The sequence below is a fragment of the Strigops habroptila genome, chromosome Z, assembly GCF_004027225.2.
Source record: "Strigops habroptila isolate Jane chromosome Z, bStrHab1.2.pri, whole genome shotgun sequence".
Lineage (NCBI taxonomy): Eukaryota > Metazoa > Chordata > Aves > Psittaciformes > Psittacidae > Strigops > Strigops habroptila.
The window spans coordinates 22,245,267-22,258,665 of record NC_044302.2 but is presented as its reverse complement, the minus strand read 5'-3'; the positions used below and the strand labels follow the sequence as shown (position 1 = coordinate 22,258,665).

The window sequence follows — 13,399 nt, the reverse complement described above, 5'->3', positions numbered from 1 at the left end:
GGTTTCGGAGGCACTCTTGATCATCCCAAGTCAAGAGAAGCTCTAGAGCAGCACTTGTAGCATGCCTCATGTTCCTGCAAACCTCACGGTGCAGATGTATGCTTTCTGCCTTCAGGAGCCAGGGAATCTCAGGTCTCATCTATTTTTAAGTAAAGTAGCACATTTCATTGCAAGGGGAAACTGTGACATGATTCAAACCCAAGAAATCTCTCTACAGTAGCTGCTCTACCCAAGGCAGCCACATAGGGTCAGGACCCACCAGAAACAAAACAGGGTGATCATCAAAAACCAAGTGCTCATCAAAGCAGCATTCTCATTTTTTCAGTTGAAGTACATTTTCCCCATTAAAAAAAGGAGGAAAAACAAACAAGAAAGCATATTTCACACCAATAAAAAGAGATAAGACATGCTCCATCCCTGGTAGTGTTCAAGGCCAGGTTGGACGGGGCTTGGAGCAACCTGGTCTAGTGAATGGTGTCCCTGCCTGTAGCAGGGGGTTGGAACTGGATGAGCTCTGAGGTCCCTTCCAACCCAAACGAGCCTGTGAATCTATGAAAATAAAATATGGTAACTCCTAAACAAATTCAAATGGAGGAAGGGGTGGCATCAGAAGATGATACAGGGGAGCTGAACAAAGATCTGTTTGACCATGGTGATTCCCCCTGGTTCATGGGCCTGTGGTAACAGCAAAAGGCTCTGGCCACAGCTGGTATTGAAGAAGATAAAACAGCCACCACAAAGCCTTCACATAAGAAGTCCAATCCCAGTACTTTCCTCTTCACACAGAGTAAAACTCGGGCTCATTTATTACGCATAATACTGAGTCCTACTAAAATGCTGTTTAAAATGCAGGAAGAAATGGAAGTTTCACCTTACAGCCTGGACTAAAATGGACTGTAAATGCAAAGTCTGTCCAACCTCTTGCATTTCCAAAAGAAGACCTGGGAGACCAGGATCTGAGGAGAGCCCTGCTGCTAAACACGCTCACCTTGAAAGCTGTGGAGAGCAAATAGCACCAAACACCTTTTGGTATGTGAGCACGGTGCCTTTCGTGTTAAGTTTCCTCTGATGGGCACTGGGAAGATTTGCATCTGCAAACTAGATCTGAAAATACGGGGTGAAAATAGAGGCCATGTTTGGTGAAGTTTTTCCTACATTCCAGTGTTTTAATCTCTTGACTGATTACTGCATTGAGTTATGGCCTGATAAGGAATTTTACTCCTTTTTGTTGTTGTTGTTGTTTTTAAACCCTTTTCAGAGTACAGTCCCTGCAAAACATATCCCACCACTACACCACAGTGTCAGTATCTCACAGGGATCTATAAGGAAGGATAGTGGCTCCCCCAGGAATAACTGGCACCAGCTGCCCACACCCTCTGCCCAAAGGTCTGCTGGACCAGTGTTTCCATTTCATTCCAAATGCCTGAATCAGATCAGTTGTGTCTCCACAGGCAAACACTGCATAAATAAATCCACTACAATGATTGAGTATTTACAGCACAAACACACAAGGAAAGCATGGGGCAGCTGTGGTCTGTCCCCTCTGCTGAGCAGCAGACAGAGTCTTTGGGATTTTCTCCCTCAGTTCCCACAGGTCCAACATCTATTGCCCAGTGACATGTAGGCTTTGGGATTCAGGGGATAGTAGAGGCTTGAAGGATCCATCATGTGTCAATGTTTCAAGCTGACCGTCCCCTCACTTCACCTCAATGAGTATAGCGCAATTGAGTCTACAAAACCCCACGTGAAAATAGTCAGTAGTGCACACCATCTCACACAGAGCAGTCACGGTTTCCTGATGAAGTGTTTTACAACCATAGTACTTTAAAGTTTCTCACTGAAATTTAGGACAACATCAGCCTTTCCATATTATCACAGCATAAACACTGAACATTTTGGGGCAATGATTTGAAATTTAAGTCCTGAAGTTTCTATTAGGAAACAGAGGCAATTCTGGATGAAAAGAAGCCTGCTGTGAAGCAAACAAAATCACTTATCACCATTTTTCATCTAAAAATCATAGAGGTATTTCACACATGGTTATACACCATTTTCAAACAGCCTGTCGAGTGCATTTTGAGCAGGGTCAACAGTTCACAATTTTACATAAATAATTTTACATCCTCTCCCGGAGGATTCTTCCACTGGAACACCCTGTGGGTGTTCTAATTGAGATTAAAGATAATGAAATACGATTTTGGCTTTCTGAATGCCTGAGCAGATGCATCTCATCCTCTTGAAGAGAGTTTCAACGTTTTTACACCAAGAACACTGCCTGCTCAGCAGCAACTCTTCACAGTCTTTTGCTTTTCTGTACAATAAAAGCTCACAAAAATCAAAACACCACAAAGTGTTCACACTTGATTCAATGCAGCAGAGGAAGACCTAATAGTTACAGTTTTTAAATGTAGGAACTTCGATCTCCTTGGTTCTTCAGTGCAATATTTGAGGGCGGGGGGTGTGAAGATCAATTCCCAGTCAGGCAAAGGCTTTTCTTTGCTAGTAGAAGGAGAAACACAGTCTTGGGTCTTGGCTTGCCAAATTCTCAGCAACGCCTCTGGGCACTAGATTGTCCCACAGCCTACAACAACAGCAGACATGTTACTGCAGGACTAAGCATGGTGAGCAAGGCGTGGCATGCTGAAAACAGTGAAAGAGGCAGCTTTGGGATTTCATCAAAACAGGCCTGACAGTGAGACAGGATTAAGGTATGGTTATAACGCAGCAAGACAGGATTGAGTTATGGCCATACCCCAGCAACACAGCAGCAACCCAGCAGCTGCCTGCCCACTGAGATGGACTCATATAGCTTGGGAGAGAGACTTCAGGTTTTGAAAAGTCCTCAGGCCACTAGGATCTCAGAAAGCGGAGGAAGAACCAAGTTACACACAAGCAACCTGACTGACATGAGCCACACTTCTTCATCTACCTCATCTGGCGGAATCTACCCCAAAGCTGCCCATACTGGGCCTTCAATCTGTGAAGTAGAGTGCCCCGATGAGTCAAAGGGACTGCATGCTGTGCTCTGCCCACCAAGCTGAGCAAGCACACAGGGTCCCCAAGCTCCATCTGGGACCAGAAACATTCCTCTAGCTCTTGGATTCTCTCACTATTGAGGAAGATAGAGCCAGTTCTGGAGCAAAGAGACAGCTCAGGTAGGAGCAGGCACTTGTCTGTGGGACCTGTGTAACCAGAAAGTTCTCAGAGGTGCTCTCATAAGAGTAACTTTTCAAATGAGTGAAGGATGAGTGGGGTCTCTCCTACAGGAGGTTTCTAGTGGAGGCCTTGGAGACGCAATGACAAAGAGTGGGAAACATCAGGCATCCAAGTATCTGTGAGATACAGATCCCAGAACAGAGTATGACAGAGCAGGAATATATCTCAGAAGTGAAACCAGATGTAATGAGAGAAAGAAAACTTACAGGAAAAAATGCAACAAACTTCCTGATAGGGACATTACACAACTGGGTCTTCACTTTTGCCTCATTTCAAGCCAGTAAGCTTTTCAGTCCCTTTTCCCCAACCTTCTGCAGAGGTGGAGCTAGTCTAGAAAACACTTGGCTTACTTGGCTTGTGTCTGCATCCCCTGCAACACCCTATTCCATGCCAGCTAACCCAGGGCAGCAGGCTGGCATGGTCACAACTGTCCCAAGACTGTCCCAGCTTCCCCTTGCTGAGCCAATACCCAGTCACAGAGCTCCATGAGAACTGCTCACCTTACGAATTGAATTTCTGGGCACTTGACAAGTTCCTCTGCCAGCTTTGTGGCCCCACAGGTACCAATGCGATTTTTCTCCAGACTGTTTTAAAAATGAAAGAGAGTTTTAAAATCCAAAACCAAATCAAAAGTGGAAAATAGCTGAATAATCCCTGGCTGCTTCTCCTGTCTGCACTACTCCATGTAACCTCTGTCTAGCAACAGGGCTTGTAAGCAGAAGTGTTGCTGCTGGAGCACTATAAATGATCCCACTGCAAGCTTGGTGCCAAAAAATGCTACTAACAACTTCTCCTGCTTCAGCCACAACCTTCCTGCTTGTACCTGCAAAACAGCCAGGCTCTACTATGTAGTTTCCTTGTCCAAGACAAACAAAACTCAGTTGCTCAACTTATGACCCACAGACTAGTATTTTCATATAGCTGAGGGATGTAAGACATGTACCACGTATTCCAAAGGGAGGAAAGCTCCACAAACAGTTCTTGAGCAGAAGATGACAATCTCTCCCATTAACAGGGCTGGGCTGTGATGCCACCAGGCCATTACATGTGCTGGCCACATGGATCCCCACTGCTGGCTGCACTGCAGTTCCAGCATAGGAGCTGCATCCCAGCTTCCTGTGAACTCAGATGGCCCAATGCCCACAATGTGGCTGCTCCATCCTGGGGATGGATTGCTTGCCTTGATAAAGGCTTTCACAACGGAAGGCTCTCTGAGCACAGTACCCATCTAGACCATCCCAGACACTGAAGAGAAGTAGAAGCTTGCAGGAGGCAGCTCACCTGAGCTCATTAGGTGATATAAGTCATGTTCGACAAGTATCAGTTTGTCTTCCCCAACTCAAACAGGAGGCCTTCACAGACTAGCTTCTGCTCAGACACCTATGCTGCAAACACCTTAAAGAAAACAAGGGCCACTTCAAGCAAGGCTGGCCCTCAGTGCATGGAGCAGGCTAAGCAAGAAGAAGCAGGCACGAAGCCTGTCTGTCTATTGTTCCTAATGTACACTGCCTTTTTGGAAGTCGTGTGATTGAAGGCTCAACAACAAAAAAACAGATTTTCCTCGGGTTGTTCTCAAGGCTGTACTCACTCTAACAGCTTCAGCTTTTCCATCCCTGGGAGAACACTGGCCAACTCTTGCGCTCCTCCGTCTCCAAGGGCATTCCACGAGAGTCTAAGACACAAGAAATCCCAACTGTGAGTCAGTCGTAAAACACAAGGGAACAGAAGCAGTGCTGTGACACTACCCCTCACAGATTAGCCTCTTTACAAGAGCTTATCCCCTTCATATCATGGCAGGTAAACATTCCCCTGCTCTACAAGCTTCATTTTGCGGAGTTTCCTCAGTTTTACCACATATTTCCGTGTATGGTAAGACACCAGGGAGTGTCACCACAGAGCCTGAGGACTGTGGTTATCTCTGGAGTCCTGCAGACCAAGGGAATGAGATGAAAAAGATGGAAATGACTGCTGAGCACAGAGCTCTACTCCAGGGCAACTCTGATAAGTTGCTAGTTATACCACAACATTTTTAGCAGTGAATTATGTCAATTAGTAATTTACTATTAAATTTATCACTAAAAACTACTTAGTGGTAGGTATCAGTAAGTATTTAGAAAGATCAGAAGTGTACTGCAGTTGAAAATAGAAGCAGACATTAAAACAAGAGTGACCTGTGCATTGCAGGGTCTCCCCCCATCCATCCCCACACTCACATTATCTCCTCTATGGAAGGGCATTGTCGGAAGCCGTGAGAAAGTGATTTTGAAGCATCATCAGTGATTCCACAGAGTTTCAAGCTGAAGCAGTGGGGAGAGAAAAACGGCACATTGTGCTGGTGTCAGAACCAGTGGGGAATACAACCAAAGCTGGCGATGCTCTGCTCTGGTACTCACTCAATCTTCCGGAGGTGTTCAAAGTATGGCAGCCCCTTGGACAGGGCATAGATACTTCCTTCCCCAAGGTCATTTTCTGATAAACTGTTAAGAGTAATGGAAAAGCTTTGAACAGCCACAGAAAAGCAGGTACAGCCAGAGAAAAGCCACCACCAAAACATAACTATGTGAATTAGAAAGTCAATAACTAGTACCCAGACTAAGTGAAGACTCTAGAGAGCAGGGGCAAGCCAGACTGGCACATGGCAATGCAAGGTCAATTCCCCGCTTAGTAAAATGGGAATGACAGCCTTGCTGTCACACATAACACATGTGTCCACAACATAATTCCATTCAGCAGTGAATTGCTTGCAGACAGTAATGTGGGGTTATACCTACTGGCTAAGATAGACAGACCTGCAGCACATCAGGTGTTGCATTTGAAACTGGAAATAAGAAGTTATACTGTAGTTATGACTGGTGTGTCTTGAGAGGAGATGACAGTAAGGGAAAGTGGGAAGAAGACATGGTTCTCAAAAGACACAGGGAGCAGCTGCCTCCCAGCCTTCACCAGGGTGTGCTGCTCTGTTCTCATCTACCAGCAGACACAAACCATGGCAATATCTCCCCTATTCTAACATACCTCACACCTAAATTACCAACACCCTAATTCAACTTCTGATTTAACAATAAACACAGTAACAAAGAACAGTGGCATCATGGATGCAGCAGGAAGAGTAAATTCACATTACTTCCATTCTTCAGTTCCATATTTAGAAGTTTTATCTCTCCCCAGGTCACTGAATACAGTAGTTCAAAGGCACGTGGCCACACAAACCCAGCAAACAGCACAGGCAGACAAGGTTTAACATCTAAAGTGATCCAAGCTGCCCCACAGGCAGAGCACTGCAGTGACCTTCACTCCACCTCCTATGTGAAGTGTCTAGGAGAGGTGTGGGACTGTCCTCCACAGAGTCACCCTGAGCATGGACAGAGCCCCTGCGATGGTCTCAGGCCAGTGAGCTGGGATGATTCCCACCCGCAGAGTGATACAATACATCCATTTGGCACGAATCCAAGTGCACCTTGCCGTGTCCTACCTGATCTCTTCCAGCAGCCCACACACCACCAGAGCTCTGGCCAGCTCCATCCCTCCTGCTGCCCCAGTGTTATTGTTCTGCAAGCTAACAAAAGAAACATAAGCATTGGAGGATTATTTTAGAATAAAGCTGTAACAAAAGCTCATATTTAATTTGTCAAGAAGATAACTGCTACTTCTTTTGAACCAGCTGGTAATAACCTGGGATCCTTGTGGATTAATCTTAATGAAGGGGCCTGGAAAACAGGGAGGCAGCAGTGGGGGTCAGCACTGTGGCTAGCATGTCCAGTTGCTGTCAGTGACCCTTAGCCCTAAGGACACGGAAGTTCATGGGTTTGGCCATGCTCACAAGGCAGGAGCACAATCAGCCAGCCACTGCAAAAGCTACAGCTGCACAGTAGCACCAGGGCTCTGTCTCCAGCTCTGTGCACATGGGATTGGTTCGGCATGAGTAGGGAACAGTCCAAAGAGCAGATGGGAAATCTCATGTCTGAAGATTTTTTAACACCTTTCCAGTGAAGAAAAGAACCTACCCAGAGGACTAAAGTCTCCCACCACTGGGATTCCTTTTTAAGCTATCTTTTGATGATACCTTAGGCACAGGCTGCAACACACACCACTAGGCTAACTAAGCCTACTGAGCTCTTCTCGCTCCCACATTTCTTGCTTTGCTATTGTAAAACAGTGTGAGAAAGTCTTGCATGTTAGAGCCCTGGAAAGGCTCCATAAAAGCTTTAAAAATATAATATCCCTGAATTCAGGGTTAAAAATGACTCACAGGTACCTGCACAAAACAGTGAGGACCACAAAAGGTACTCCTATTTATGTTTACAGTACACTAGAACGAGAGGACAGCCAGAGGCATCAGAAGCTAAAATAACCCATCAGAAGGGTTATTTTATTGTATATAGAATGCCTGGTTCATCTCTAAAGTTAACACTGTAAGAGTTCACACAAGAATAGTTGATGTGACTTGAGGCTTCAAAGTAATTGTGGAGGGTTTCCCAATCCTGACACACTGAAAATCATGTCTAAACAAGAGACCAGTGCACCACTGCAGTCTATGCCTTCTCCTATGCCTTCTTTCAACCATCCCACATATTCCCAGGATAACCAGCTTTCCTGGGACAGAGGCTGACACTTACTGCAGAACCTTCAGGTTGGTCATGTGAGGCAGACAGCGGGCAAGTTTCACAGCTGCCCTACCTCCAAAAACATTCCGAGATAGTCTGGAAGAAGCAGAAATTAAATGTTACTGGCAGTGATCTACAGAGCCTCATTCCTCACCTGTGCGTCACCTTCAGGGATCTGTGACCCCCATTCCTCACCCACATGCACATGGAACTATGCTGAAAGGAGCTAATGTCCATGATTCAAAGGACAATGAGGGTGGGGGGAAAGGACAACTAGGCTTTGTAATCCTGCAGCAGAAATTAAACAGGGAAGTAAAACGGACTTGCACTCCTCAGGAGCACACTGATCTCCCTTTGAGTTGTCCTGAGCTGGAATTAAACTGAAATTGTACTTTTTAATATGTGCCTTAGTCCAGTACACTGTAATTTGAAGGTGTGATGAAGAGGTCCACCATTTTAACTGTAACTTTTCTTCATTTGTTCCTTTTTAATTTGATTTATTTAATATGAGAGGGCACATATGTTCTATAGACTGGTCTAGAATGGAATGCCTGATAATACGTCTGGCTGAGGAAAGCCTCTGTCTGTCACCTTCCCTCCATTTCTCCAGCTATATGGATTAATGCTGATTTCTGAGGCAACACAAGTACTGTCCAGCCCATATGCCTGTGCCACTGCTCATTAAGCCACAGATTCAGCTCTTCCACAATCATGTACGGTTTTTGGGAATCTCAGAGTGAACAACCAATCCCAAATCTTCCACACCCAGCACCACACATATTTATCCTATGTTGCTGTGAGTTTTTACCCTGCTCTCCTAAGAACCAGTGGTAAAACTGATTTTGGCTTTACTGGAGTCATATCAAATTTGGTTTCTATGTCCTGACTTTTGCCCAGCTTCCTGAGGCGACACTGGAAATAACACACTTACAGTAACTCCTCCATGCATTTGCAATAGGCGGGAGCTTCCATCATCTTCTCCCCTCCAGCAGGACTAGGGCTGTTCCCTGAAAGGCTAAAATAAGCATGAAAGACCCTCAGTGATTGAACAAGAACCAGAATGTACCAACTTAAAGTATTTCACTATTTGCTGGGCATGATGGCAGACTTGGGTCAACCATGGACTAAACAGGGCTGCAGCGGTGTGTCCAGAGGCACAGGTCTCCGGAAGACAGCCTGGGGATTTGTAGTGTGTCTTTGCTTAGTGCTCAGTCACTCCTGCCCCTGCAGGTACTGGGGGAAGGAGCAGTTTTCCCTCTCTCAGACAGAACTGGGAATTTCCTTCTCTTGTTCAAGTCACTGCCAGGTTTTTAATTGCAAAAGATTATAAGGCATAGGCCAGAGCCCTTAAAAACCAGCCTGGATGCTCTAATTTCTGCTGCCATGGAGGAGTGAGAGTTTGAATCCATGTCTCTGAGAGTGAGCCTTTTCTAGAGACTGTCTCCTCACTTTGTCTGACAAATTCTCAATTTCAGCTCTACTTCCACCAGTAAAAGCAAGCAGTGTAGGAACACTGGGGACCACCACACTGGGAACCTGACAGAGCCTGAGGAAACTGCTGTATGAATATGAGACGTGTACAATTCCCCACAACCTTGCAGATTTACTTTCCAGGACACAACAGAGCCAGACATCTCTGCGCAAACAGATAGTGAAGGCTGGCTCTGGAGACAGGCTGAGGGAGCTGGGCTTGTTCAGCCTGGAGAAGAGAAGGCTCCGGGAGACCTTAGAGCAGTTTCCAGTGCCTAAAGGGGCTACAGGAAGTCTGAAGAGGGGCTTCTGACAAAGGCCTGTAGGGACAGGACAAGGGAGAATGGCTTTAACCTGACAGAGGGGAGACTGAGATGAGCTCTTGGGAAGAAGTTCTTCCCTGTGAGGGTGGTGAGGTGCTGGCACAGGTTGCCCAGAGGAGCTGTGGCTGCCCCATCCCTGGCAGTGTCCAAGGCCAGGTTGATGGGGCTTGGAGCAATCTGGTCTAGTGGAAGATGTCCCTGCCCATGGCAGGGGGTTGGAACTGGATGAACTTTAAGGTCCCTTCCAACCCAAACCATTCTAGGACTTTGTGATTTTGTATCAGGTACAGCTTTTCAATTACACTGAAAGGCTGGAAGGTGAAATATTGTATAAATGAAGGCAGCACAAGGCTTCCCACACAGGCTTTCTCACCATCTGTGGCCATAACCAAACCCACTGCAAACAAAACAAAGGGACTCACTTGATTCTCTTAAAGTTTTGCATTTCCAGCAGGACAGCAGCTAGATTTATCAGGCCTGGATTTCCAATCTCGTTGTGGCTTAAGCTTTAAAGAGAAGAAAGGTTGTGCTATAAAAGGAAATGCTAACAACCAGGCAGAGTATGAGATCTTATTTAACATGTCCCGTCTGCTGGATGACACCTCCGACCTTGGCAGCAGAATCAAAGAGCTGCTTGTCTCAACTATTTCATTAAAAACTAATAGCTGTTAATGAGGCACTAAAAATTGCAAAGAACAATCAAAATCACCAGATCTGTTAATGGGTGTGAAATTACTTCAGCCAGAATACCAAGACAGGCAACAGGGGGGTATTATTTTCCAAACTACTGCAGAGGAGAATGGACAGCATCTGGCTAGAGCAGGAGGAAAAACAGCATAGCAAGCCTGGGGCTGGCTCTAGATTCACATCTTTTCAGAGGAGGAGAATGCTGGATTTGGTGCTCTCCCAGGAGAGCCTTTGGCCCTGTTCTGCATCCCAGGAATTCCAGAGAAGATTTAAATCCAGAGTCTGCTTAAACTATTTTCTACATAACTGCACCAGAGTGGGGTTAGACCAAATTCTCCTCTTCTGAACGTCAAGCTCTGATTTCCTTTGGCACAAGGTACTTCATACATGAGCATTTTGCAACCTCCATGCTTTTGTTACAACATTGTGTATAAGCACATCTGGGTCTCTCCAAATGCTGGCGCTAGTGGTCACCTCTCTGCTGATTAAGGACTGCAAGAAAGGAGAAACTTACTTGATTTTCTCCATGTAATGCATATTCCTCAATGCTTCTGTGAGTCTGGAGCAGCCATCATTACCAATACTGTTATGGTTCAAGCTGGAAACAACATTCCCAGGAAAATCAACATTAAGCTCCTGTTATTCAGTATCATAAGCCAGGCTAGAAGCAAGGTGCAGTAACATACTTACACGAGCCTCTTACAGAGCTTATCTCTGAAGAGGTGTGCAGTGGTTAAACTACTACCAGAGCCAGCCTAGTCCGGGCACCTTTTCTCCAAAGGGATACCAGGAACATGGTCTCCTTTCCGCTAAACCCCTAAGGTGTGCAATCACAAATCTTCTAAGCACTTCAATCCCATTTCCTGAAAAGTACCAAGCTAAAAGAAAATATCTGGAAGATACCAGAACTTGAGTTGTTACTTACATGATCTCAGTAATGTTTCCACAGGTCTGGACAGCCAGGTCAATAAAGTTCATGACACTTTCTTTACATACCCAATGCTCTTCTATGCTGCAAAGCAGAATACAGGCAGCTCTGTTTTAGTCACATGCACGGATCCATCTGTGCCTCTGTCAGCTGAGTGCTCAGCACTGTTAGGCATGAAAAGGCTGCTTTGCTCATCTGAGTAATGACTACATAGGAAACAGGATGCAAACTGGGAACAGAGAAGCAGCTGAGCTTCCCTGCAAAGGAGGACACAGACACCAAGTTCTCTCCTGCCTGCTTACCTCTGACAGCAATGAGAGGGAACCTGGCCCTTGTGTTCTAACACAACGCACCTTGGGAGAAGTGAAGGATTTGTTACCCAGGTGAACTGTGGGACGCTCTGGTGAGACCTCTGGTGAGAACACATTAGGAATGTGTTCACTAGAATTAGCAACCTTCTTTGTAAGGCAGGTAGGGGTCTACACAGCACAGTTTATGGCTACAGCTTTACATGATGCTTAGTAAGAAGGAGATAAAGCCAAAATACCAATAACTTAGAGTCACCCCTGAGAATTTCTCAGGCCAACGCTACCTATCTTTGGAAGAAGCACAGTTCACTTTTGGTTTTGACAAAAGTAGATCTTAGATGACCAGATGCCTCAGATCAGTGTCTAAAACAGCGCAGTGACACAGTACCTGATTTTCAGAGGACCCAGATTTTTTCTCAGTGAATGCAAAAGTCTTTCTGCAGCCTGGACCGTCACATTGTTATTTGAGGATCTAGAACCAAAGCTCATTGTAACAAGCAGCTTACAAAGGAGCCCACCCAAATGGGTTCAAGCAGTCGTTAACTCACATGTACTCTGTCAGACCAGTGCATTTTTTCAGGAGCAAGCACAACTTTTCCAAGTGTTCTGGTTGAAATTTACACTCTGTGAGTCTAAAACAATATGAAGGAAAATAGTCTGAGTTCCTTAAAACTGTTCAGGCTTTCTGACCCAGAAATTTCAGGCATTACAATCTTTCCCCACAGAGAACAAAACCTTAAATACCTTGCAGGGCTTCCAAAAAAGATTGTGGCAGCATTTCAAAAGCATCTGTTGAGATGTTCTAATACAACATATGTGTATGCTAATGGTGCAGCTTCTTGTAGCACCCTGTCCTGTGTAGGCACACCTACAGGTTCCTAAGTGAGAGTCAGTGGGGAAGCAGTAAGACAAAGGGATGTGGGATTCTCTGTGATGTAAAATATCACCATGACAGGAGCTAGGGGCTGCAAGAGGTTTTGTCTGCCTTGCCCCTAGAAAAAGGATACCACCTTTGTTAAAGAAATCACACCAAAAAATCTGTACCATTACCTCAAAATCTTTCTTGGGTCATCTCTGCTTGTCAACTTGATGATTAAAGTTGCTTTGGAGCACAAACTGCACAGAGAAGACATGTGAGTGTAAGATTTGGAGGGAAAATGACTATCCTTCCCAGTGGTCAGAATTTAATAATACATCAAACTGCCCAAAGCAACACAGTGCAGCAGTGACAGGGGCACTTGGCCCGACTCACCTCTCCCTACAATAAACCAGCCCAGGAAAATGAGGTTTTGCTAATGCTAAATTGGCGTAAGGCAGCACTAGTGGTTCGAGAAGCAATCCTGAGCTGCCCTGCTTTTGTCTGCCTCCTCCTGTCCCTGCACTCTCTAGCACATGCTGGGAAGAGCCAAACCAGGAGACTGATCTGCTTTAAAGCATCTCAGCCAGAAGATTCAGCACCCACATTTACCTGCAGGTATGAACGGAAGTGACCCTGGTTAAATTTGGTTCACAACAATTGAATGGTCTACATGAACATAAATATTGCTAAGGGCAGTTCTGCAGCATGGCCTTGTGAACAGAATCCATGAGAAAAACAGTGCAAAAAGCCCAGAACCCATAGGCTATTTTTGCCACGGAGGAAAGGAGATAAAGACACAAATACAAGTAAAGAACATTGGATGTTGCTTTCAACAGACTCACTCATGAAATCTCCACATACTGAAGTGAATTAGGGATGACAGTTTTAGAGAGCAAATGCTGACTCCTGCCCTGAGGAGGTTCCTTTACAAATACATGACAACAACTAGCACAGCTGAATACCTGTGTCCTTCTACACAGAGACGACTTGCCCCTGTGGAATAA

General features: G+C 45.4%; 1 protein-coding gene across 1 annotated transcript in view; it reads right to left on the bottom strand.

Annotated features, from left to right (window-relative positions):
• Positions 1 to 2,262: 2,262 nt before the first annotated feature.
• NLRC5 (NLR family CARD domain containing 5) overlaps positions 2,263 to 13,399 on the bottom strand; it is a gene marked incomplete at its 5' end in the record, with an annotated part of 41,286 nt that continues 30,149 nt past the window's right edge. Inside the window, 14 exon segments of the mRNA XM_030512674.1 lie at positions 2,263 to 2,581; positions 3,717 to 3,800; positions 4,805 to 4,888; positions 5,430 to 5,513; positions 5,610 to 5,693; positions 6,689 to 6,772; positions 7,833 to 7,916; positions 8,752 to 8,835; positions 10,036 to 10,119; positions 10,815 to 10,898; positions 11,226 to 11,312; positions 11,925 to 12,008; positions 12,085 to 12,168; positions 12,587 to 12,652. Coding sequence (XP_030368534.1) covers positions 2,500 to 2,581; positions 3,717 to 3,800; positions 4,805 to 4,888; positions 5,430 to 5,513; positions 5,610 to 5,693; positions 6,689 to 6,772; positions 7,833 to 7,916; positions 8,752 to 8,835; positions 10,036 to 10,119; positions 10,815 to 10,898; positions 11,226 to 11,312; positions 11,925 to 12,008; positions 12,085 to 12,168; positions 12,587 to 12,652 — 1,159 coding nt within the window.